This window comes from Syzygium oleosum, unplaced genomic scaffold, assembly GCF_021117445.2.
Source record: "Syzygium oleosum isolate NSW1041296 unplaced genomic scaffold, Sole_v2.1 Sole_v2.37, whole genome shotgun sequence".
NCBI classification, from domain to species: domain Eukaryota; kingdom Viridiplantae; phylum Streptophyta; class Magnoliopsida; order Myrtales; family Myrtaceae; genus Syzygium; species Syzygium oleosum.
This window is the reverse complement of record NW_026607521.1, coordinates 1,588,350-1,614,194: the sequence shown is the minus strand read 5'-3', so window position 1 is coordinate 1,614,194 and position 25,845 is coordinate 1,588,350. Positions and strand designations below refer to the sequence as shown.

General features: G+C 40.0%; 2 protein-coding genes and 1 pseudogene across 2 annotated transcripts; all 3 read left to right on the top strand.

The window, feature by feature from the left end:
* The first annotated feature begins 4,100 nt into the window (after positions 1 to 4,100).
* On the top strand, positions 4,101 to 11,307 carry LOC130135793 (integrin-linked protein kinase 1-like). The gene is made up of 12 exons (XM_056305555.1): positions 4,101 to 4,606; positions 5,263 to 5,337; positions 5,423 to 5,527; positions 6,642 to 6,727; positions 7,460 to 7,580; positions 8,390 to 8,469; positions 8,600 to 8,662; positions 8,769 to 8,890; positions 9,537 to 9,622; positions 9,908 to 10,032; positions 10,289 to 10,420; positions 10,905 to 11,307. The coding sequence occupies exons 1-12, from the start codon at positions 4,187 to 4,189 to the stop codon at positions 10,909 to 10,911; spliced, it is 1,422 nt and encodes a 473-aa protein (XP_056161530.1). The 5' UTR covers positions 4,101 to 4,186; the 3' UTR covers positions 10,912 to 11,307.
* A 727-nt stretch (positions 11,308 to 12,034) lies between these two features.
* Positions 12,035 to 21,510, top strand: LOC115689725 (uncharacterized). The gene is made up of 15 exons (XM_030615868.2): positions 12,035 to 12,129; positions 12,836 to 13,525; positions 13,620 to 13,932; positions 14,559 to 14,705; positions 14,792 to 14,880; positions 14,989 to 15,081; positions 16,509 to 16,635; positions 17,228 to 17,292; positions 17,451 to 17,625; positions 18,235 to 18,429; positions 18,544 to 18,591; positions 19,108 to 19,254; positions 19,353 to 19,435; positions 20,554 to 20,669; positions 21,062 to 21,510. The coding sequence occupies exons 2-15, from the start codon at positions 12,930 to 12,932 to the stop codon at positions 21,142 to 21,144; spliced, it is 2,277 nt and encodes a 758-aa protein (XP_030471728.2). The 5' UTR covers positions 12,035 to 12,129; positions 12,836 to 12,929; the 3' UTR covers positions 21,145 to 21,510.
* A 1,665-nt stretch (positions 21,511 to 23,175) lies between these two features.
* Positions 23,176 to 24,865, top strand: LOC130135713 (uncharacterized; annotated as a pseudogene).
* The last annotated feature ends 980 nt before the right edge of the window (positions 24,866 to 25,845 follow it).

Below are 25,845 nucleotides of genomic sequence, written 5' to 3'. Positions count from 1 at the left end.
CGCAAGTGATTCTACTTTATTGTTATTCGCGATGAACATATTAGTACGAATAGTATAAATATCATAATTTTCGCATGATACTCGCTCACATGTCTTCATCGTTTTTTTTTTTCAGTCCTGTGAGTGCAATGAGTTTTAAAAATCGTGTACATGACTACTGTCGACGATTTCTCTTACCGGAAAACCCGACGTGGCGTTACTTTGATTTTATAAATCGATCGACATGGCTTAGACGGAGAATCCTAATCAACAAAAGAGTGCAGAAATGACATTGTTCTTTCCCCCCGAATTGACGAATTGGGGATTAATAGCTTCGATTGAAATCCCGACCCCAATTGGCCGGTCACGAACCGATCAGAGAACCAAAAGTATTGTAGGAACTTTAATCCTAAGCCATGCGGGTCGTTTTGCGTTCTTTCATTCGATATCTTATTTTGTCATTTTTGCGATAATCAAATCCGCTCAAATGGGTAATCAAATTTCGGAAAAATCGCGAACTCGATAGCCACGGCGCTACCCAATAACCCCGATCCTAGCGACATATTTGAACTTACTAAGAAATTAAAAAAACAAAATAAAATCCCAAACCATGCAACTCATAAAATGAAATATAAGCTAGGAAGTAAGCAAATATCTATTCTCAAATATTAGGACAAGGGAGATTCACCCTCCATATAAATATGGCCAAAAACTTCATTGTCATGTACGAGAAATTTTGGTTTGTCATCAAGCAAAGTCAAGGTCAACGGGCCGTCCCCACGCTCTAGCTGTAGAGTAAAATCCACCCATGATTGGCCTCACGAATCGTGTTGAGCCAAACGATGGCCACATCTTTGGTGCATATGTTCTAAGGCATGCTGAGCTCTTTCTTGACCCTCCATCATTTTAATCCGAAGAGGATTCCACTTCCTTATCGATAAGAGCCTTCCGATGCTCAAGTCAATAAGAACTCGCGATTTCGCCGCGAAAATAAAGGGAGGAGATGTCCGTGGATTAGCGAGTTTTTCTCATCTCGTAATTATTACAGTTATTATTTTCATTCGAGAATGCGCCATTTTCCTCATCAGAATAGATATTCCTGTTAATTTAATTACACTTACTTTTTTTGTGTAGAAGATTTGACGACGTTGTCATATATTCTGATGAAGTAAATTTCGATCTACTATTATTTAGTAACTATTTTCACGCGGTCAGTGACTTTTTCATTGGAGAAGTATGGGAGCGACGAGAGGAAGTAATTTTTCGTCGTCGCCGAAAACTTTTTATACCATGAAAATCAGTATTTTAGCTTTTAATGTTTTTGTTATTTGGTTAGTGAGTTTGTTTTAGAAAAGGGTCATTTTCAACTTATCCCCAGTGGGTAAATTTCTCAAGGTTGACAGCAAATTTCCACAAAAAAAAGTGCTTGACTATTTCACATAACTAGCATTTTTTTTCCCTCCAAAATGTAAGGATTTCCATTATGATTGGTAACTTGTCCATGCGGCTTGGAAGCTTTCATGCGAGAAAATAACTACCGGCACGTGTTTATGCCGAATCGGTAACTTTTTTGATAACGAGAGGCGTACGCGCACCCACACAAGGATAGAAAGTTAATAATTTCTATCAAATTATATCGACTTTCTTCGGTGTTCTAGTAAATTTCGACGTGCTGTTGGGAGAGTATAAATTATCAGACGTATAGGACGAGATAATCATTATAATATTATTATTTAAATGTATATTACAAAAAAAAAAAAATAATAACAGCATCCTGCCACTTGAATTTCGTACTTTCGGAGTCAACCCCCCAATTATCAATTCGTTCGACCCAAATTGCAAGCAATGAAAACCGACACGCAACTCGACCCGTACATTTCCTTCGGGGCCCCAGTTCGGCAACTCGAATTATATTAGGTGATAATAATCGGGAAATCTCCGACCAAAAAAAAAAAAAATTCGGGAAGCCGGCGATTCGTGTTCACGTGTAAAATTCGGATTACAGCTACATATCATATGGTCCCGTTGAAACGTATTTCGTTATTCGTTCGGGACACGCTAAGAGATGATTTAAATTGAAGCTCGGGCCGAGTCGCGTGGCTTTTACTCGATTGAGTATGGGTGTCGAGTAGTACCGGTTAATGTCGAGAACCATAGGCCTCGAATGAAATACTACGTGACCGTCCCTTTGATCAATTCGTCGCTCTATGAAACCTCGATCGGGGGGGGCGCGAGTCACACGGGTACAATAATCAGTGTCCCGAAAATACTCTTTGAAAAAATTTAGTATGAAATAGCTTGATTTTCAAAATATTGATTGTATATCACACCACAAGATAGAGGTGAGTATTGTTCGGAAACCACCCACTAAGAACCAATTTCAAAAAATTGGAACTAGGAGTCACCCGATGGTTCTATGGACCCATCCAGAAATTGGACCAAATTGGCTGTTCGGTTCCCGGGACTGGTCCTGAATCTCTACAAAATTACATTCATCAATTAATATACGGTGAGCCTAATTTCTAAGTGGATATTTCCTTGCAAGGGAAAAGATGAGAATAATAAAGAAATCCGCACGAGGGCCTTGCTTATCAAACACGAAATGATACGGTGATTTTATGATTAATGCTTCCATTTGGATATTTGGTTCCATCTCTTGCTTATCATTTGACACGAAAACGATACTATAATTTTGAGATGAATGCTCCAATTTTTTTTTTTTAACTTGAGTGAGCGGCTCCGCATCTAAAACCGAGAATCAAATCGGTCCCGTAAAAATCATCGGTTCGGTTCGATGTCGGGAGATTCCCTGATTTCTTTCTTTTGCGCGGCCCTACCACTAGAGGTGGCCATGGTTCGGAACCGGCGGTTCCGGTTCGTGGCCAAGTGGAACCCGTGAACCGCACGGCTTCGGGCCGGTTCCGATTTTTTTTTTTTCTGTTTTTTTTTCTTTTCCTTTTCCTTTTCTTTTTTTTTCTTCCTCCGCGGCCGGCCATAGCAGAAGGCAAAGGAGGTCGCCCGCCTCGGTGAGGCGGCCCTCGCGGCGTCGGGCGAGGCGCCGCCTCGCCCACCCAGAATGCGGGGTTGTGTCATGACAGCCTTTCGCTCATGCCTTTTTTTTTTTTTTTTAGTTTTTATTTATTTATTTTTTTCAGAACGCCCGGAACCGCGGTTCCGGGGCCGGTTCATTTTTTCCTGAACCTCCGGATGCCACGGGCCGGTTCCGGCTCAACCGCTGGCCCGGTCAACGGGCCGGGCTTGGGTTTGACCGGGCCGGTTCCGGGCCAAAACCGGCCCGTGGCCACCTCTACCTACCACGAGAGTGGGGCGGCACATTAAAAAAAAAACCGCGAGATCTTTTGCAAGTTAGATGGTCTAATCATCCATCGCGACACGCGTTTACTTAAATAAAAAATCTAATCAGAAAAACGATAAACAAAATTTTTTTTAAAAAAAAAAGGCCAGCCCGTACGTATCATTTCAATAACGAAAAATTGCCGCGTCTTTCCGCTTTATATTTATATAAATCAACGGCCATCCCTGAATCAACGTGCGCTCGCTCCGCTCCTCTCTGTCTCCTCCTCCTTTCTCCGCTTCTCCGTCTCCCTCGCGCGTCTCTGTGGCGGCCATTCTCTCTCTCTTCTTTCTCTCTCCATCTCCATGCTTCTCGCTCCGATCCCTCCCTCCCTCTCCCACCATCTTCGTCTCGTCTCTGGCTCTCGCTTCTTCTTCCTCCATTCTTTGAATGCGAATCGGCAAATGACCTGAGGGGATTCTCCCTGCTCTCGCTTCCCTCTTTCGCTCGATGTCGAGAGCCTTCTCCTAGCTCTCGATTCGTCGAGCTCCCCTCCTCCTCCCCCCCATTCCGATTCCGTCCCCCCGCGCCCGCCTCCGCTGCCGCCGGTTCGGTTCGGTGCGGTGCGGTGCCGGTCGGCCCGCGCGCCATTGCCGGGTTTCCCGGTCGCCGGGGCTCCTCTTCGCTCTTCCTCCGGGATTCCCGCCTTCCGGATGCACGCCGGGTTCGTCATGCGTCGCGCGATTCGCTAGGCGGTGCGTTTCGTGCGGAATCGAGGTGTTCCCGATGATTCCTGGTCGTTAATCGATTCGAGGGAACCTTTTTCTTCTTTTTGTTTGGAGGCGAAATCTGGGGTTGGAATTGAAGGAGTAGAGTTTGGGATTGGAGGAAGGAGGAGGTGGGATAAAGGGAATGGATTTGGCTGCGCAGCTGAAGCGCGGGATATCGCGCCAGTTCTCGACGGGCTCCATGAAGCGGACCTTCAGCCGGCAATTCACGCGGCAGTCGTCGCTGGACCCGAGGCGGAACAACATGAGGTTCAGCTTCGGGAGGCAGTCGTCGCTCGATCCGATACGGCGGAGCCCCGACCAGGACGACGCGCTCGCGGTGCCGGAGAACCTGGACTCGACCATGCAGCTCCTGTTCATGGCGTGCCGAGGGGACGTGAGGGGGGTGGAGGACCTGCTGAACGAAGGGATCGACGTGAACAGCATCGATTTGGACGGGAGGACCGGGCTGCACATCGCGGCGTGCGAGGGGCACGTCGAAGTTGTCAAGCTTCTGCTGAGTAGGAGGGCCAACATTGATGCCCGTGACCGGTGGGGGAGTACGGTAAATTCCCCCTTCTCGAACTGTAGCTCGGCTTGTGTTTGGTGGTCTTTATTTGGTTAATTCGGTTGATGGTTTCCCGTTCCCTGTTGGCTTTTCGTTTGCTTTGTTCCCGAGTTTGGCTGTTCATGTTATTACTCGAGCGAGAATTCATCCCGTTATTCTTCATCTTTCACTTTGCCAGTCAACTGCACGTTCTTAAGTGTTATCGTTTGAAAACGGAAACTAGAGGCCAGAGCAGTGGTCCGATGTTTCACCTTCACTATATAATTTTGAGGTGAATGGAAAGATGCCATTGGGATGATGTAAAGATTGACTGAAAAGTGCCTCATTATTGCTTCAAGGGGGAGGTAAAACGCATATGGTTCTAAGCAAGATGACGTTTTTTCAACTTTGTCTGTGCATTTTTTGTACTCTATAAGGATAATATGGCTGAGGAAATTAATGGTTTGGGAAGTCTTTATGTCACAGATTTGTCTGTACAGTACAGAAATATGCCAACACGAAGCATTAACTGGGAGATGCTCTTTCTTTGCTTAATTTTGAATAAGATACTGCCTATCATAATGCTGGTTTAAATGTAGTCGAACTTTTATGTTGGGATTTATACTAATCTGTCTCCAGCTAAGTCCTAATTGAGGATGTTTTCATCTCAACAGGCAGCTGCTGATGCAAAATACTACGGAAATCTGGAAGTATACAACATTCTGAAAGCTCGTGGAGCCAAAGTCCCTGTATGATTAATCTATTATCCTATTTGATCACTGGAGGTCTCTACCACGGAAAATGCTAACATAGAGCTTTATCCTGTGTTTCCAGAAAACAAGAAGGACACCCATGACTGTTGCCAACCCTCGGGAAGTTCCAGAATATGAGCTCAATCCTTTGGAACTTCAGGTTCGGAAGGGCGACGGTGTTTCAAAGGCATGTTTCTCTTGCTCACCATAGTTGATGGGTGACCTTTAAAAGGCTCCATTCCTCAAAAACCTATGCGCATTTGATTATATTCAAAATATCAGTTATATTTGCCGAAGATACGTAAAATTGAATCATATTCTGTCGAAGTTACATAATCTTGTTACTCTCATTTTATACATTCTAAGTACTAATATTTTTCTGTCTGAAAAAATATATTCCAACATAAGGTGCAACTTAGTTGTAGCTTATGTATTAGACATTTTATTTTATCTGTATCAACTTTTGTATAACTAAATAGGCCTGTCTTATTCAAACTACATTCCCAAATTATCTTGGGTGAACCTTAAACAGCTCCATTTCTTAAAAGCCTATGAGCATTTGATTATATTCAAAATATCAGTTATATTTGCCGAAGATATGTAAAATTGAATCATATTCTGTCGAAGTTACATAATCTTGTTACTCTCATTTTATACATTCTAAGTACTAATATTTTTCTGTCTGAAAAAATATATTCCGACATAAGGTGCAACTTAGTTGTAGCTTATGTATTAGACATTTTATTTTATCTGTATCAACTTTTGTATAACTAAATAGGCCTGTATTATTCAAACTACATTCCCAAATTATCATTTCCCTATCACTATTGTTCCACAATTTTTAAAAGGAATGTTCTGCATTCCTGTTTTAGTTTAGATACCAGAGCTATCCATGATATGTAACCTAGGTAACTTCAGAAATCTTATGTATTTTACTCGGTTTGGGAAGCTTTTCAATGCAATTATATGAGTCTACTTTCTCCCACTATTATTTTGGCTGGCTCAGGTCCATTTACCTATATATACTAATCTTGCTTAGAAAATGATGTGGATGCATGCGACTAAGATTATTGGTAATCTTCCGAGTGATCTTAGGTTAGGACAAATTGAAAATAAATTTGAGATGGTGTTCTGAGTTCTGAGTGCTCACTTCTATAAATTATTGAAAATCCTATGACCTTTTTGCATACTTGAGTATTACCTTTACCAGGCTTAACCTGCTCGACATCTCTCAAGTGAATTTATGTTGGTTGAAATTTTGGTTATTCATGTACTTGTTTTTTGTTTTTCCTTTTAAACAGGGAACATATCAAGTAGCTAAATGGAATGGTACAAAGGTGGCTGTTAAGATACTGGATAGGGACAGTTACTCAGACGCGGAGACGATGTAAGTTCCTACATTGTTGTCTGCACTTTGTTATAACATAAAACTTAAATGACATGCATTTGTTCACGTTGTTTGGAATGGAATTTGCTATTTTAATGTCCTCTTATGTACTAGCAAGTACCTCATTGTCGCTTTATTTGTGCCTTTCTCCACTGTTTTACCACATTAATATCTTTCGAAGCTAATATCTGCTTATGGCCATCTGATCATTATGCCTAAAAGGGTAATTCAGATGGTTCATTTTCTCCCCCAGTTCATGGCAGTCTTTCGGGCATCTGTTTGGTGCATCATCGAATTGCATGTTAATGGGCACAACCTGGATAGGAGCAGGAAGACATTGTCTTGACCTAGCTTTGAAATCATAAAGCTTTAGTATTGAAATTGTTCATCTATCAGGAATTAAAGGAGTCATATCTAATGAAATTTATTAATAAACTAATCTCTGCTCTTCCTTCTCTTAGAACGCAAGGCCACTATTGTTAGTCCCAGCCACGGAAATCCGTTATATTAGAATAGAGAACATCTTGATTCTACGTTGCTGGACCTTTTTCACTTGATTCGTTTTTTTATGTAACCGAATTCCGTATAGTTCACAAGAGGTTTATTCACTTTTACAACTTACAGCATCATTCTCTGTGCCTAGAGGCACATTGCATTCTTAAACTTATGTTATATAATTCCATAGTGACTGGAAAACGCCTTCAATGAACTTTATATTTTTTTTATGAGCAGAAATGCTTTCAAGCACGAGTTAGAGTTACTAGAAAAAGTGAGACATCCGAATGTGGTTCAGTTTGTTGGAGCTGTCACCCAAAACATGCCCTTGATGATTGTTTTGGAGTACCATCCAAAAGTGAGTATCTCTCTCTCTAAGTGCGCGCGCGCACGCGTTCATGTTTGTTCGGGCATTTGTTCATGTGCTGGCTGTGCGTGTCTTCTTTGTATTAATTTATGTGTTTCTAATTCCTTAGTGTTCTGGAGGAGTTGGGAGGGAATGTCAGGACTTGAGTGTCGTGAGTGAAAGAAAAAAATTTCTCCTGCCTAAAGTTCATAATGGAACGGCTTGCATCCATGTTCTAAGATAGGTGACAGTTGTGTAATGTTATTAAATCTGGGATACTATTAAGAGTACAAAGAGAAAACCAAAACTTGTTTTTGCTTAGGCTCTCTTGACTGGGGAGACCGCTCAAAGTGGTACTGTGGAGAGGTCCTTATCTAAAACACTGGAACTGAAAAAAATAGAAGGTTTGTAGATTTGGGTAATCCTCACGACTAGAGCAGGGAAATCAGTTATTCCATGGGTTAATGTCCGTTATGACTAGTCCTCTTTTATATCATGGGAATGGTAGACTATTGTGTCGCTCAAATGATGGATGTCCTCCTATGCAGGAAAAGGTTGTTCTCAGACGTAGATTCCTTTAATCCGTAACTTTCTTCATGTGTTTTGATCCTTTAAAAATCAGAGACTTTGAATTGGAGCCTGTTTATTAATGTCAGCAAAATCTTTTTTTTTTGCTCTCTTTTTTTATCCTAGTAGTACTTGTATGGATTTCATAAATTCCCTCCTTTAATTTTTTTGAAGAGTACAAGAAAGCTATTTTGGTCAGGACGGTTCTCTTTCTTGCCTAATGGCTATAATGCATATTGTTATTGGTGTTTCAGGGTGATCTTGGAAGCTATCTTCAGAAGAAAGGGCGTCTCTCTCCATCTAAAGCTCTACGGTTTGCTCTTGATATTGCAAGGTACATGCACTAAAGCTAATAGCATCTGCATTTGAGGTTTCTGGCAATATTATAATTTTCTCTTTAATTGTAGTACATTGTATCTGATTGCCATATTCTAAACTTTTCTTTGTTGATCCCGTAATCTCAGGGGTATGAATTATCTTCACGAATGTAAACCAGATCCCATCATCCATTGTGACTTAAAGCCTAAGTAAGACAACTAAATGCTGGAGCTGATTTAATATACTATTGCAAACTGGATATCAATTATGTTTTTCCAGATCTCTTTAATATCTGAAATATTGATAAGGTGCCAGAAATATCTTGCTGGATAGTGGGGGTCAGTTAAAGATTTCTGGATTTGGTTTGATAAGTTTGGCAAGAGTATCCCCTGATCAAGCAAAACTTGCACACCCTGGGACTCAAGCTGAACTGTCGCGTAAGTTGTCAAAAGTTCTGGAAGTTAATCTTATTAGATCTCTATCTTTTTTCACTGTGCTCAGACATATAAACCTCAAATAACAATGGCAAAGTACAAATTCAGGCCTTCCTTTTTGGTCTCTGTATAATTGTTAGAAGTTTGATTGGATAAATTGAAAGAATTGACAGCTTGATACAGAAAACAAATATTGTTTCATTGATGTAGCTGCTACTAAATTTTGTGCTGAAATATCTAGCATCCTCATGGCAATACAATTTTGGTTGTCAATGAGCTTTTGCATGAATAGTCAAAATTTAGTCCAAAGAACGAAATATCTTTGGTAGGAGTCCCTAAGCACAAAATCATTTTACATCCATGTGAACACTAGATAGGAAAGATATCCTTCTCGCTAAACAAGCTACAAATTTCACTTATAGGATCCAAGATAGATAAACTCCTGGAAATTCTCAGTTTTCAACATCTTTCCCCAAAACGCAGTCCTTTCGCGGATGGCAGAAATTTAGTCCTCTTGTGATTATATTACCATTCTACATACCAAGTTCTCCTTTCAATAGAATTGGCATCATCTAATTTTAAGCAATCAGATTAATTATTCCGATGCAACTCTTCATCAAGCTTTACTCATGGTATCCATCCTATGCAGGTTTATATGTGGCACCTGAGGTTTATAATGATGAAATATTTGATAGAAGTGTGGATGCCTTTTCCTTTGGTCTCATTCTTTATGAGGTAATGGACTTTTATTCAGGATAAAATCAAACACATCCATGTGTTCAGTGTCTTCGATTCAGTTTAACATGTCCAAGAGCCCTGTTACAATTCTTGCCAAAATTGACACTGTTGGTTTGCCAGACAAACTTGTTTTCACCTCTGTTACTCAAGCATGATATTTGTTTGATTTAGTGAGTTAATTATGTGTGCATATGGTGCTTGACATTTGCTTCAGATTTATATGATGATGAATATCGGTCACCACCACTGAAATGTTAACCACCTGCTTTCACATTGGCATAGATGATTGAAGGGGTTCAGCCTTTCTCTCCCAGTTCTCCAGAAGAGGCAGCCAAAATGATATGTTTGGAAGGAAAACGACCGCCTTTCAAGATCAAAGCTAAATACTACCCTCCTGAGTTGAAAGAGTAAGTACATTACAAAATGAGGCTGACATATTTTTGCTGTCGGATTGTACTGCCTTTCTTTTTCCTTTTGACCTCGCTTACTCTTGATTTAGTGAAAGGGCTGTAACTATGACTGCTACTTTTCGTTGTAAGGAATGATGATCGATCTGTGATGACTGATAATCATGACCTTTTCTTCCCTAGAGCACAGATGATTTCTTGATGGTCGCTAACTCTCAAGCATGCTGTTGCATGGGCATATCTTGGAAATGTGCAGGTTGATAGAGGAATGCTGGGATCCAAAATCTGTCATGAGGCCAACTTTTTCTGAAATTATTGTACGTTTGGACAAGATAGTTGCAAATTGTTCCAAGCAGGGCTGGTGGAAGGATACGTTCAAGCTTCCTTGGTATGCTTCGCGTCCTTTTTATCTTCAATTACTAAGATTTTATTTGTCTAAATGGCATGATGGGTAGAGAGGGCGACAGCGGTATTGATGTGTCTGGAAATGAAGAAGGTAAGAACATGTGACGCGTGATAAAAGTACATGTAGTGAGTATAACAACAGATGACAGCCACTCATTCGATTGCAACTAAGTAGTTGCGACCGTTGCAACTGGGCGACAGCCAAGTATTTTGTTTTGAAAGATACAGGTAAACAAGCCGCGACGGTGCCCGACTCCTATGTTTGGCAGGATCAGTCGCAGGAATTTACCCAAAAACTTATTGAGAATACCAACAAGTGAAAAAATTTATTATAAGGCAAGCTGGCACGAGACCATCGTTGCATCGGAACACGACATGACTGCCATCATTTGTTCTGGAGAGATCAGGCTTCTATTGCACAAAATACTTCAATCAAAGTTAAATCATATTCTTTGAACTATATGTAGGAAATGAGAGGAAGCACTCTATGCTACTGGATAAGGAAGCAAACAATGCTCGAGTCATTTTCGCGTTCAGTTGTGGGGCTACCCCGTTGGAAATATGTAATAATGTCTATGTAAGAGACCTCTGGGCGAAAATGTAATAAGCTTTAGTTTTTGTTCTTCTATTTTCAGCTCCATTATTATGTGTATGTATAATATGTGAAAGATTTTTATGATAGTTCAGTAGTTTCCATACTAGTATATCACACGAGGCGAAAGTTACCGAGACATCCAACAATTATGGGATCGAACACGATTAGATAAAATGTAGATCCTTGATTAAGTCCAGGCGCAATGACATTGCAACTGCTTGAATTTTGGTCCCTTGTATAATCGCATACTCTAACATTTTTTTTATTTGAAATAAGGATGAATGTGAGGCCTCTGTTAAAATTGTAGATGGAAAATACCAATTTGGGCACTATTGCCGTTAGATGGCATTGATTATCCATATCGGCATCTAATGTTATCTTTTGAGATAATGCCATATTAAGCAAAGACATATTAAATGGCTAAAATTGTTCAAGTTGGCACTGTCTCTCTTCTCATCACCCAACACTCGAAGGGGCGCAAACTTTTGCTCTGCAATTGAACCACGCTACCAATTCATATCGTCAAGTGTCCTCAATATCAATCAATCGGCATATACCAAATGTTGTTCGAGAATCAAAACAGTAACAACCACAGATGTTCCGCATCAACAAGTAACGTCCTCCGACGAGTCGTCGCGCGGGGGCACGCGAGATTTTTTGCCTGGACCGGATCTAAGGATCGTTCGTAATCAATCTCTGCCGTTGAAACTTTTGTGGGGAATTCGTCTGGGACCCACGTGATGAAAAGGATACTTTCCCCTTTCCAGCACGCGGCGCAATCACAGCACTTGAAAAATGAATCCCACACGTGGACGGACCGTCGAGCGTCAAATGGGTCAACGATCTCCGTGGGACCCGCCGGCCCGGGCTCCTTTGACCCTCCTCAGTCTTTGACCGATCTGACCGGATCGGACGGCTCCCGTAGCTTCATTTTCGTGGACCTCCGATGCACCGTATAATAACTCTGCTAATCCCTCCTTTAAACCTCTCTCTCTCTCTCTCCCGTTTCTCCTCCCGCAAGTTTCGACAGAGACCTAGCTCTCGCTAGCTCTCTTTCTCGCTCGCGGTCACTCCCGCTGGCGACCAAATTGATTCCGGTGAGTGTGTTTCATCGCCTTCCACATCTCTCTCTCTCTCTCTCTTTCTATATTTCGACAGCTTAGCTCTTGTGATCGATGGAAATGGCGGCGCCTTTGATCCTGTACTTGGAATTCGCGCGATGGGCCGTCGTTCTTCGTTCCGTCCGGTTGGTTTTGGTCGTGCCCCGATCGCCTCGATAGCGTGTGGTGCCGGTCGGCAAGCTCGAGCTGTTAATTTCGACATGCCGTATCAACGAGGTCGTCTTCGTTCGCTTGGGGCGGCGGCTGCTGCGGCGGCGGCGGCGGATCGTTTTTCTTTTTCCTTTTTGTGTTTGTGTTTTTTACATGTTTTGGAAAGGATTTTGACAAGGTTGATTTGGTTTATATGTACGTGTTCGTCGGGGGAGGATTCATTGGTTTTCGTTTCTATCGAAAGTTGTTGTTTTTGTTCTCGGATTCAACGTGCTTTTTTGGTGTTAAAAAAAATAAATGCACTGGACTTCAAATTTTACGCGAGTTCGTTCTGAGAATTCCCTTCTTGGGCTGTGGCACTCTTCCGGTCTGTGGGTTTTGCTATGTGTGAGATATATATGTACAGTTGAGGTGTCTACATGTGGTCATACTACAGTGTACTACTTCCATGGTGCTTATTATTCCTGATTGCGGTGTCCTGAATTGACAAGGCCCTCCTTCTAATTGTTCCCTCCGTGGTTGTTGTTCTCAGCGTGGTTCTATGAAAAGTAACCCTTTTGAGATATACCGGGCGCTTGGTGAGAAATTGGATGTACTTCTCTTCTTGAGGAGACCTTCCTGTGAGGATGGCATCTAGAGCACTTGTCAGGAGGAAGAGCGTCATCTCAGATTACTTGCATTCCTCAGTTCGCTCGGTTCAATATCTCCAATGTCTTGGGCATGAGCATGCTCCTCTCTACAGAGATCTGCATGGTTACAGCAACATTGCTGAACTTCCATCTGCAGATGTAGACAGAAAAAGTAATAGCACGGCTCTCTTGATTGCAAAAGAGAAACTGCTTAGCAATCAAGGATTTGGACATTTTGGGGGGATATGTGGAAATGCTGGGTATGTTCGAGGAAATGTACGACAAGAACTCATGCATCCCTTGGGTCTGAGGTGGATGTTGCACTCCACTTGCCATGCTTCCACTGCTGCTGCGAAGCAGCAGGAGCTGGGTAGTGACGATGAAGGCAATGAAGATTTAGTTGCTAAAAGGAGGAAGGAAGCATCTGCAGAAGATTGTGATGAAGCTGTTGCTGATCTAAGTTCTGCCAAAGCAAAAGCAAAAGCTAAAAAGTTGCAAGAGTCACAAAGAGCAGCCCAGTCCATCCTGCAAAGGGTATGGGTCAGTCTCCTGGGGATCGGTCCTGCTTTGAGAGCCGTGGCTTCCATGAGCAGGTTAGCATCTGTTTCCTAGTTTTTGAAATAGTTTGGTCCGTAGACAGAATTTCTTACTCACATCTTCTTGCTGTATTTGTGATTTCTCCGGCAGAGAGGATTGGGCCAAGAAACTTTTGCATTGGAAAGCAGAATTTGTGTCGACATTGCAACATTACTGGTTGGGGACGAAGTTATTGTGGGCAGATGTGAGGATTAGTTCTAGATTGCTTTTAAAACTTGCAGATGGTAAGAGTCTATCAAGAAGGGAGAGGCAGCAGCTAACCCGTACAACAGCCGATATTTTTAGGCTAGTTCCTTTTGCGGTGTTCATAATCGTTCCATTCATGGAATTTTTGCTGCCGGTATTTCTCAAGTTGTTCCCCAATATGTTGCCCTCAACATTTCAAGACAAGATGAAAGAGCAGGTATATATAAAGCAGTCCGTCCTACATAATGCTTTGACCCTTTTCATGTTCTATTCATCTGTATTTCTCTGTTCAAACTTTGGTATTAAGGTTCCTCGAGGAGTCGGCTTCATATAATATGAACTTCTGTCGGTGAAATAGAACCTATTAAAGGCTGACTTATTTTCCCAATTTCAAAATTCCACTTCTGTTTGGGAACCTAAATGGGTATTCCTGCATAATGCGGAACCTTCCAATGCATGTACCTCTTGCGTCTTCTATTGCTACTATGTCCATCAATTTTCTTTGCTAGAAAGGAGTTTTCCCTGTTTGAAAATATCATACGCTGCTTTACGCTGTGCTTCTTGTTTCCCTGCTCATCTAAATTCGTGTTAAGATGATTGATGTGAATGATAATGTATAAAATTGCTATATTGCGGGAATATGCTGTCAAATAGTCTTTGCATATAAATAGAGAATGCCTGCTGCATATATTGCCCATGTTTCTTACACTTTATTGAGTTTTAGTAGGTTGCCTATGGACATGATGATTTTGACACAGTTATGGTGCACTCATTCATATTTAGTTTGGATATTGTTGATTTGAAATAGATTTCATTTTTTCATTGAAACTCATTCATGTGCAGGAAGCACTAAAACGGAGGTTAAATGCGAGAATTGAATATGCCAAGTTTCTGCAAGACACAGTCAAAGAAATGGCTAAAGAAGTTCAAAACTCAAGAAGTGGTGAATTAAAGCAAACTGCGGAAGATCTTGATGAGTTTCTCAATCGGGTAGGGTTGAGTTACAAATTCTCAAGCCTTTGTTCATGTTATTGGCCTCTGATTTTAATATCTGACCATTATATGTTGATACTCAGGTTAGAACAGGTTCCCAAGTGAATAATGAAGAAATTTTGAGTTTTGCCAAGTTATTCAATGATGAGCTTACTCTAGATAATATCAGTAGGTAGGCCTTGCTTAGAGTTGATCTCTTGCTCCTTTATTTCTGAACTCTTTGCTTGGATTAGCTCTGATGCCATTTTTTTTTTCTGTCGGTTCATCTCACTTCTTTCAGACCTAGACTAGTAAACATGTGCAAATATATGGGAATCAGCCCATTTGGAACAGATGCATATTTACGCTACATGCTTCGTAAGCGGCTTCGGAGGTCAGGAATATTGTCCCTAAATTAAATTTCTTCCATGTTTTAATGTGGTGGTATTTTAGACTTTTGGAGTATCCTCTTGGGAGTCTTGTAGGGATAATCAGTTATACATTCTTCATTTTGCTATAGTGGAAAAGTTCATTCTCATATTCTAGTTTTGTTGGAAATGCTAGAAATAGTCTTTATGCGTACATTATTTCTCTTGATGGTGCTTTTGTTGCTCAATGAACTAGTTGACTGATGTTTTTTATATGCGTCTTGTGCAATCTACACGCTTTTCTTTATGTAAATCTTTCAAATACTCTAATTGTCATACTAATTTCTTTTTCTAACCTATTGCCGATGGGTTCCTTTAGTCTTAACGTCTTCAGCAAATTAGGGACTAAACTAGCTATTGTGAGGACAGAGTTAATTAATTGGGACTTCTCCCCTGTTAGTTCCTCCTTGAGCTTTGTACAAATAGTAAACTGCTTCACGGTTGTATGGAGCTAGATTTTTTCTTTTCAAATTGAATTTAATTGTGGCTTGATTGGTAGAAATGATGGAGACTTGGATGGCATAGATCACTTTTTCCTTATTTGAGTGATGATCCAATGCAATAGGCAACTGAATAGTACAGCTAGTCTGTGTCGTGAATATTGATGAAATGCGGCAAACTACAGTTTTCTGTCACTCAGTATCTTCTTTAACTTAAGCTTCAACAGTCTGTTTAACTAGGTCTCTTTTAACAAGTAATCAATTTATTTGAAGCCCCACAATGGATAATTATCTTCTCTTTGAACTTGACAAGAAATGGCTCAGATACTCAGTCAGGTTGAATAATATGCGTCCTAGCAAAGAAGCAGGGCCATTCTCCTCTTCATCGGCCAGCTAAACTATTTTTCTATCGTTTTTGGTTTATATTTAGCCCAGAAACTTCAAGCTCACTAGCAAACATACTGCTTTGAACACTTCTTCTGTTTAAATGCTACCGATTTGATCAAAATGTTTTACTAGTGCAGAGCCTGTGACATAGATCGAGTAAATGTATTTAGGACTCATGATGGCACATTTAATTAAGCAAAGTCCTATGTGTAATGGTTGCTGCACATCTTGCTTTATCAACTTTGGACAGGATCCTTCTCATTTCAGACTTTTTCTTGAATATCTCTACTGATCTTCATTAATTGATTTTTGTTTGTCAAAAGCGGTTGGAATCCGGAACAGCATATTTCGTCATCTATAAACTTAAATGTTCTTGAAAAAATTCAGATCAATCTTACTTTATTCTCGTTTGCTTTGAGAATGTTATGCCATGTGAGTCTCCTAAATCAAATTATTTATGCTCCGTTCTTTTGTCTGGTGATAAGAACTGCTCTTTGTGCGCAAATTAGAAATGGAGATTATTTTTTTTATGGCTGAACCTCACATTTCTTCTGGTATGACTCCAGCATTAAAGAAGATGATAAACTAATTCAAGCTGAGGGGTTGGAGTCCCTCTCGGAGGAGGAGCTTCGCGAAGATTGTAGGGAAAGAGGCATGCTTGGATTACGTTCTGTTGAAGAAATGCGCCAACAGGTTCTTTTTCTCCCCTTAATCTATTGTTCTCTTGAGGAAGACGGCCTTCCCCTCTTACCTATGCATGCATAGGTTTTATCTTGTGTGGTCGTCAACCTATATTCTTTATGAAAAATAGGTTTTATCTCTCTCTCTCTCTCTACATCCATAAGTTAATATTTTACAGAAATATAGAAAGTCGTTTCCTTTATTGAGTTTGGTGATCCACAATTGAATTGTCTGATATGTCAGAAGTTAGGGCAACTGCACTCAATTGGTCACTTGCTATTTTAGTATATTAAGCATCTCTATGCAAGATGGAGTTTTTGTTAGTGCTTCTGTTATCTCGCCTCATCCTTTTAACTGCGGGGTTATGAGTGGAGAAAAATTGGTTACTTTTTTTTGCCTTTTTGGAGGTGTCTATTCCTCGTCTCCTAGAATCTCCTTCTTCCTGGAATAGCTTTAGAATCACGATTTCCTGATCAGAGTGGGTCATAGATGGCGCCTTGCCTGTGACTACTGGAAAAAATATAATGTTTCTAGTAACGTCGATTAAGTTCAGTCAAATAGCAGTGTAGTTTTTTCGATGGTTTAAGAGTTGTCCTTTCTGCAGCTTCGTGATTGGTTGGACTTGTCTCTGAATCACTCTGTACCATCCTCTCTTTTGATCCTTTCCAGGTAAAAGCTTGCTCTGGCTGTATTTTAACTTGTCCCCTAATTGGTTGAGTGGTGCTTAAACAATATCACTACTTAATCGGATTGCTTTGTTGATCCTTTAATTCCTCTTCACCTTTGATGCAATATGTTCAGCTATATTTGTGGGATCCCATATGCAGGGCCTTTGTTGTATCTGGACGGCTCAAACTAGAGGAAGTTGTTGGAGCCACACTTTCTTCTCTTCCAGATGAAGTTGTGGATACTGTTGGTGTTACCTCATTACCTTCTGAAGATTCTGTGTCTGAAAGGAGAAGGAAATTGGAGTACCTAGCAATGCAAGAAGAACTGATAAAGGTTTTCCTCTTTTCCTTTGTTTTTCTATGCTTTGTGATACAGCAACTCGAAGAACTTTTTGCTGTAGTTCACCTTGCTGATAATTAGTATTATTGTCATTATTTTTTTCCATCATTGTACTTAGGAAAATTCTAATACTAGACCGCCATCTTTTAATAAATATTTCACTATACGCAATCGTCATGTATTTGTAATTGTAAGGTAATCAATAAAAATTTCAGCAGTGGAATGGAAGAGGTCCACTTATTTAATTCTGCAATTAAGGCCCTGAGTTTAAGCCTTGCCTTTTGTATTTCATTTAGGGTGTGTTTGTTTGAGTGAAAGAATTTTCCGTGAAATAATTTTTTGGACTTTCACGTGTTTGGTTTGCTGAAAATGATTGGTCAACGGAAAATCAATTAGGGTCAAAGAAAATATGCATGCTTAAAGTTAGGAAAATGAATTCCCCAACTTGAAAAGGGAAAAACATTTTCCTGAAATTTCCTTGAAAGCATTTTCCTTTGTCATGAAATTTTTCCCGAAGCAAATGCACCCTTAGTTTATCTGCCGCAGTTTTCTATTGTCCTGCAGCTTGTCATGAATTTAGATGTTATAACTTCTATTCTGCAGGAGGAGGAAGAGAGAGAAGAAGAAGAGCAAACTAGGAGTAAGGAGTCTGGAGTTGGTAGGGTAGATGTGGCTTTAGAGGAGATTAATCTGCCAACAGCAGAGGAAGCACAGAAACAAGCTATAGCAAGAACATTAGAGAAGCACGAGCACCTCTGTGAAATAAGTCAGGCTTTGGCTGTTTTAGCTTCAGCATCTGTAAGGATCAGAGCCTGAAATGCTGTGATTTGTGTTCTAAACCAATTGTTATAGACAGTCTTCCTCTCAGTTCATGACAAGAATTGGTTTTCTGTCTTCTGTCAACTCTTGCAGTCAGTGAGTAGGGAGCGTGAGGAGTTCTTGCAGCTCGTCAATAAAGAGGTATGGCTTGATTTTACCTCCGGGAAAACTGCATCTTTTATACTCTTTTTGCTACATTGACAGACTTCATAGGATGATGTGTTATATATCTGTACTGCGGGGTAGATCTTTTGTCACCAGAATTTGCATGAAAGTTGCCCATATTTTTGTCTTTGAGAAGAGTGTAGTTTTGTTTTTTTGTACACATGCTCAACCTTCTTTTAGGTTTTCTTAAGATGCTTATCAGTCGGTTCCATAATTTCTCCTGTTTTGCACTGCCCCTTACTTTTTACTTGGAGATTTCTGCGCCAAGAATATTGGACTACCATGTTGCTTTCAGTGGTTTATAATACGTGGTCAGTAGTTATCTGAGCACTCATGATGTAGCAATAAGAAATTTTCTCTGTGGTGTTGTTTTGATTTTGATGCATTACTCAGGTAGATCCTTGAGGATTTGCTTGCTATATTTCTAAAGTCAAGTAGAGGATCCAGCTGGTCTATCATTACAATGTTGCATGAATTTCTTCATATGTTCAGATAGGGCTCTATAATAGCATTGTGGACAAAGAGGAGACAGATGGTGAGAAAGATGCTATGAGGGTGTATAAGGCTGCACGAGAGGAAAATGATCAGATGGATGAAGTCGCTGAACAGGATGCAGTTTCATCTGCACTAATAGACAGGGTAAAAATTAATACCCCCAAAAATGGCTACTTGAGTGGAATTGCCATACACCTGTCATGTGGTACATGATTTTCTTGTAACCATTGTCATACTTTCAGGTTGATGCTATGCTTCAGAATCTAGAGAAGGAAATTGACACTGTTGATGCTGTAATTGGTGACCGTTGGCGACTACTTGATAGGTTTGTAATGTTCTGAACATGCTTACACCACTTTAATTGCTCCATAACTTATAAGATATAGGAATTTTGTGCCTTAGATGGGTTTTTGGATCTTATATACTAACATCTCTTAATTAAACTATTGTCAAGTGCTCTAATTGGCCTTATATCATAGAAGGAGAGAAGGCAAATCTAGTTTAAAAAAAAATTGGAGCAAAATTTCATCTTAGAAAGATGGGTACTCATTTGACCTGACCAAGTGCCAAAACAACAAATGGTAGGACATTTGTGCAAACTTTAGTCTGACAAAATTTGAAGTCAGATTGAAAATTGAGGTATTTCATTTTAATTGTATGATAATGATAGAATATACTGCCGTTGTGCAGTGAAAGGAACTCACAGGCGTTAAAAAAAGCCCTGAAGAGATCTAGTTTTGAAAGTTTTATTGAAATCTGCAAAAGGAAAATGAGCTTTTAATTAGATATGAGAAGATCACGGGAAGAGAGTACAAAGAGATCACATCTATGGAGGAGCAAAGGCTTGGGTTACCTGATTGAGCAACTTAAGGGAAATGACTACATGTGATCCCTACTTTTTAACTTTTAGTATAGAGTGAAAGGAATAGAAGAGTGCTTGAGGTTGTAGAGAGTGTTCTTGTAAATGTGACGGATGGACTCTTAGTTCTTTAACACTAACTTTTCTTAAACCATGATTATAAGAACATGGTATGTTAGATATAATGGACAATGTGCCTCATGCATGAGTTTTGTCGAGAGTCTCCATCCCTTTGGTACCAACAACAACAACAATAACCGAGTCTTTTCCCAATAAGTGGAGTGGGAATCCCAGTAGTGCCTCTTGAATGGAGTCTGGCTTAATCATATAAAAAAGAACAGCATTGATATTGCATTTAATAGTTTAATAATAAGGGTCTCTTTGTTACAGCTTTTTAAGTCATCTCACTATCTCATTAAATTTTTTAAAACAGAATAGTGCCTTTATATTGAAAAACTGTGAAAATATATTAACTGTATGATACACGTCACTATTGGTATGTTTTGAAGAGTGTAAGTTGATACATTAGATGTTTTCACTACTGTATGTCACACACTGACACGTTCAAGGTGCCACTCGTGCAGGGATCATGATGGGAAGGTGACACCTGAGGAAGTTGCTGCTGCTGCTTTGTATTTGAAAAATACTCTGGACAAGGAGGGTATACAAGAACTAATCAGCAATCTATCTAAAGATAGAGGTAAGCTACTAGATCTAGATTTCTCTTGCGACATGTTTTTTTTTTCAACTTTAGAAAGAACAAGGCACAACTCTTGAGACGGTTGGAAATTATTTTAGTAACATCTTGACAATTGATCTGTGAAAGGTTTCCCTAGAGTTTACTAAAAGAAACTTGTGTGTATTGTATGCTTAGAGTATGCAATTCTAGTCAGATTCCTTTTTGCTATGGCTTAGCTCGCAGTTTTCCATTGGGCATTGATAGGGCAATGGTGTTGAAGAAAGAGGTTGACCAAACATCAATTGAAATGTTAAACTTTGGTCTTTTCACTTTGAAATGAAGTTCAAGAAGCCGGTTAAATTTTTATTTGATATCGTGTGAATAATGGCATGTGTATCACTATCTTATCCTAGATGGGAAGATTCTCGTGGAAGACATTGTCAGATTGGGCAGTCGGACAGATGATACTAATGCTGCTGAAGACTGTACAAGGTGATGTCCGAAACTCACTGTTGGCCGCTCCGCGATCTTCTGGTCTTTTAGAGCGGGTTGGTTGACTTATAAATGTCAGGTCCGTTGATCTTTGGATTAATTTCTACACAAGCTTCAGTCTTAGTCGATAGTGTAATATTCTTTTTGCCTGTTGATTTAACCTTCCTGGGCGTTGTTTTTGCTATGATGCCCATTACGTGAGCTTTACTTCATATGTGTAGAGGTAAATTTTAGCTCGAGTCATTGGAAGGAGGCTGTATATTTGGTCATGTCAACGGTGATACTGATCTTAAAATTGTATGTAAACAAAGAAAATAATCGGAGCTCTTTTGCATCAATAATTACTAAACAAAAATTTGTTTAGATAGAAGACTCCTTTCTCTCTCAATTCTGATTATTAAGAAGATGATCTTTCTTTTGTTTCTTCTGTTTCTTCGGATGCATGATCTATCTCTTTGATGGTAGCTGATAATATATGCTCCCAACACAGGTCATGTCCAGAAAATGACACATTGTTGAATGGTTCTACCTTGATTGAATTAATCATAGGAGCAACTCTTGAACTAACGGAGAACTTTTGGGAAATAAGTTGAATTTGGTAAATATAAGACTACTCAAATAATCCATTTGGTGGAAGAATGTCCAAAAATCTTAAGCATATTGCACACTGGCGAGTTTAGTTTTAGACTTTTTAATTTGGCCAATTAATCCTAAGCCTTTTGATGGTTTTTCGACGCAGTCACTTCGGTCAATTTTAGCTGAGTTAACATCTCTTTCTTAAAAATAATGTGTTAAGAACGAATGTTTGGACAAATCCACTTACACAAACGTCAATCGGCTTATCTACACTTTGTTTTTCTATAATTACCAAAACATGCAGGAATTGAACTAAGGTCATGTGTGTGAACGGTTATAATCGGAGGGGAGGGGGGGAGGGGGGGGGAGAATTAATATCATCAGATTAAATAAATCAATGAATCATATTGAATCTAAAACCACTAGTATACTTTGGTCGGTCATGTCTATTCGATTTAAAGCGAGTTTAGCTTGCAACATTACTTTTGTATTGATTACCGATCATGTCAACAGGGTAGATAAGGCTATAGACATGGACAAAAACAATAAGTGATAATATAGCGTGTGGAAATAATGTTTATTTGTGTCAAATCAATAAACTTGTCATTAAGGAGAATCAAGGGTAGGGCGGGGATGGCTCTAAGCTTCTCTTCAATTTCATTCTTGTGGTCCTGTCATTACCAGTAAAATCACAATTAAGGGTATAGACGAAAGTGGGTCCCCATCACTATACTTTTTCTGCAAAATAGAAAATTTTAATTTATGTGTTGAACTTCGAACATTTTGAGGCTGCTATTCCGTCTCGCCGCCACACGTGCTCTCCCCTTTAGGCTTTGCCTACCCAAAGCTACACGTGTCAGGTTCTGATTGTTTCATGGACACCCTTTTTGGACTTACTTCCCATGTTGGTCCTGTCGTGAAAGTCGATGTCGCGATGAAACTCAATGCATTGAACAAGGTTTCGACTCTTCCCTCTTGTTCCACCCAAGTCATTGTTGGTGCACGCAACAAAGGTCGTCTCGTTCATTGAAAGCTGTTTCTCTTCCTTCTCTTCTTTCTCGTGAATAATTAAATTCACCTTTTGGATGGTCACATTCCCAAAGAAGAAAAGAAGAATATTACAGTAACATCCCATATAGAAAATAACACACGGGAGAAGAGGAAGCGGACAGATGTCGCCTGCCTTAACACAACCAGACAAAAATGCAAACTCAGCCTGATTTCTGATGCAAACAAAAGTTGGTGTGGAGATTCATGCGGTTGAGAAGCCAAAACCAATTTCGCCCTTTACTTTTTCCCCCTTTTGCTATTTTGTAGCTGAGGAAAGCCAGACTCATCGCGAAACCCCAAAAAGAAAGTTGTCCCCATTTCATGCGTAAGTTCAACCCTACTTGACTCCCAATCTTGCTTTTATTTGGGCAATCATATGTGCACCAGCAAGCAACCTTGTGTTCCTAACATGTACCTCATCAATTTAGTATTATTATGTAAACAACTCGATGCTCTAAGATATAGATATTCTGATGAAGAAGAAGTAAAGCTTGTTAAGAGTATTGTGGTGAAGCATTCTTACCCCCTCTATCCTATAGCTTCGGTCTTCATTGGAGATCTCATGTTCACACGCAACATACGCAAATTGTACCGCAAATATTTCTGCAAAATTTCTGCGATGGATGCGTTGAGAGTGATGTCAGTTGAACTCCATTTCATTTATGAGATTCTCTATACAAAAGCGTTGGCAATACATTGCAAGTTGAGCTACATTTTCTGCTTCATAGCCTTCATTGGCATTGCCATGGCCTTCGTCCTGTTCAATTGCTTGAAGAAGCATCGACTCCCCAAAGTCGATTTGGAAATTACTTATTCCCTTTTTGTCGGGAGGAATTGCTCTTGATGTGATAGCTCTGTTCAAGCTTGTTTTCTCCCAGTGGACTGTTGTTAACAAGCATGAGGGGTGCGGCAGAGATTTATGTGATCTGCATCCATTTCTCAGTAACTTGGTATCTGCCATTTATGACTTGAGGAAGCCCCGATTTGCCACTTGTGTAGTAGAGCCAAACGCCAATGTTACGTACTCGGTCATAGATACACCATTAATATTTCGAAGGTGGTCGGAATCCATCTCTGCTTGCAACCTTATATCTGAGATATTAAAGGAGAGTCCGAGAAAGATGCACAAGCTCGATAATTTAAAGGATGATCCAAGAAAGATGTACAAGTGCGATGGGTGCTTGGGCATCATCGGTTGTTCTAATATCTGTAGTATCCCACTCCGTATGGCAAAGGAGATCATCTCTTGTTTCCGTCAAGCTGGGTATGCAATCACCGAGTGTTGTTCACCGAATGTGAGTATGAAGTACGTGTCCAAGAATCCCTTTATTAAGAAGTTATGGATCTTTATCTTTAAAGAGGTGAAACGTAAAGCCCAAAATGCGGATGATCCCACGGAGGTAATGAAGATATTTGAGTCAAGAGGTAATTTGTTTCTCGAGAGGAGACTCGAGGGTATCGATTGTGGGAATCTTTCAGCGTATGTCACTAAGGCCACTTATGATGAAAGTATTTTAGTCTGGCATCTTGCTACTGAAATGTGGTACAACAGAGAGAAAATCACAGTTAGTCATGACGAAAGGGAATTCAGCAAGATCCTCTCCGACTACATGTTATATCTTTTGCTTAATCAGTCTCATGTGGTGTCCGCTCTTGTGGGAATTGTCCAAGTGAGATTAACGGAGACGTTGCGGGAATTACGGATGATTAGTGCATCCAAGGATGTAGAGAGGGCATGCATGGATCTGTTTGAGCATGGTGGGAGACAGCTTGGTCCCGAGTATCCTAGATCCGCGGTTTTCAAGGGGATCAAATTGGCCGAAGAGATGGGAAGGCTCGGGGAAAAGAAGTGGGAGGTGATAAGCGGAGTGTGGGTGGAGATGCTGTCTTTTGCGGCCACTCATATCAAGGGAGAGGCACACGTGCAGGTGCTGAGCAATGGTGGACAGCTCCTTGCCTTTGTTTGGCTGTTGATGATCCATTTCGGTTGTTTCTACAAACCCGGATTGGGCATGTATTATGGATTCCAGGTTGACGAAATTCATCCTGATAGGCATGGAAACCAAGAAGACTATATCGATATAGAATGTTTGGAATAATGTTGTTGTGTCATATCATTAAAAGTTGTCATTAACGAGAATCAAGGTCGGGTGGGGATAGCTAGCTCTACCTTCTCTTCAATTTCATTTTGTGGTCCGGTCATATATTTTTACGTGGTCATATATCGTTATTGTTTCGATCCACCCAATTCTCTTTTCCCTTTTTTCCTTCTTTGTTTTTTCTTCGTTCTTGGTGCTACAGCGAAGCTCGTCTCATCCATTGAAAGCTGTTTTTTTTAAAATATAATTTTTATAATTAATCCATGGTCGAATTAATGGAATTTAAGAGTAGTTAATTTGTGGTTGCCTATGTCTTCACTTGGAAACACTTAGATATATGGTTGTGTCCAAATCAGAGTATTCGGTATACGTATACTCGTATAATCTGTGAAAGGTTGGGAAAAATTACCACAAAAGTCGTAGATCTATTGTACGAATGCTAATTCAGTCATAAACCTTTCAATTCGATCAATTTAGTACTAAATCTTTCGACGATTTGCCAATGCATTCATTTCGGCTAATTTTAGTCGGAAATCACTGACGTAAACGTCAGCCGTCCTGCATGGTACAACCGACTCTGACGTAGATAATTTTTGTATTTTTTAAAAAAAGTTTCGTTTTTTTTTTCTTCTTCTTTTCTTTCCTTTTTATTTATTTTTTTCTTATTTCCCTCCACCGATCCGTGGCCTCAGCGGTATGAAGACTTGTTGAGATGATTCTTTCCTTAATCTGATCCCAAAAAAGACGTGGACATGTTTTTCCTTAATCTGAAATTTACTGCTCCTCTCCAATAGAATTTTGGTTACAATACAATGTCTGTATGCACATGTTGAAATGGTTCTTTGCTTGTTTTTGAGAAGATAGTATCTTTAAAAAATCGAAAAAGGTTAACAAATTGTGAACCAACCATTCCGCGAATGAACATAAGCATGGTATCTCATGTATTAAATGTCGGAAGAAATGTATCTCATGCATAAATG

Bases quoted from the DNA above. Each gene is read 5' to 3' on its own strand.
- LOC130135793 (XM_056305555.1), top strand. From the start codon at position 4,187: ATGGATTTGGCTGCGCAGCTGAAGCGCGGGATATCGCGCCAGTTCTCG. The intron at 4,607-5,262 runs GTAAATTCCCCC...TCATCTCAACAG, and splicing joins GTGACCGGTGGGGGAGTACG to GCAGCTGCTGATGCAAAATA. The intron at 8,891-9,536 runs GTAAGTTGTCAA...CATCCTATGCAG, and splicing joins GACTCAAGCTGAACTGTCGC to GTTTATATGTGGCACCTGAG.
- LOC115689725 (XM_030615868.2), top strand. From the start codon at position 12,930: ATGGCATCTAGAGCACTTGTCAGGAGGAAGAGCGTCATCTCAGATTAC. The intron at 18,592-19,107 runs GTATGGCTTGAT...TCATATGTTCAG, and splicing joins TGCAGCTCGTCAATAAAGAG to ATAGGGCTCTATAATAGCAT. The intron at 19,436-20,553 runs GTTTGTAATGTT...CCACTCGTGCAG, and splicing joins CGTTGGCGACTACTTGATAG to GGATCATGATGGGAAGGTGA.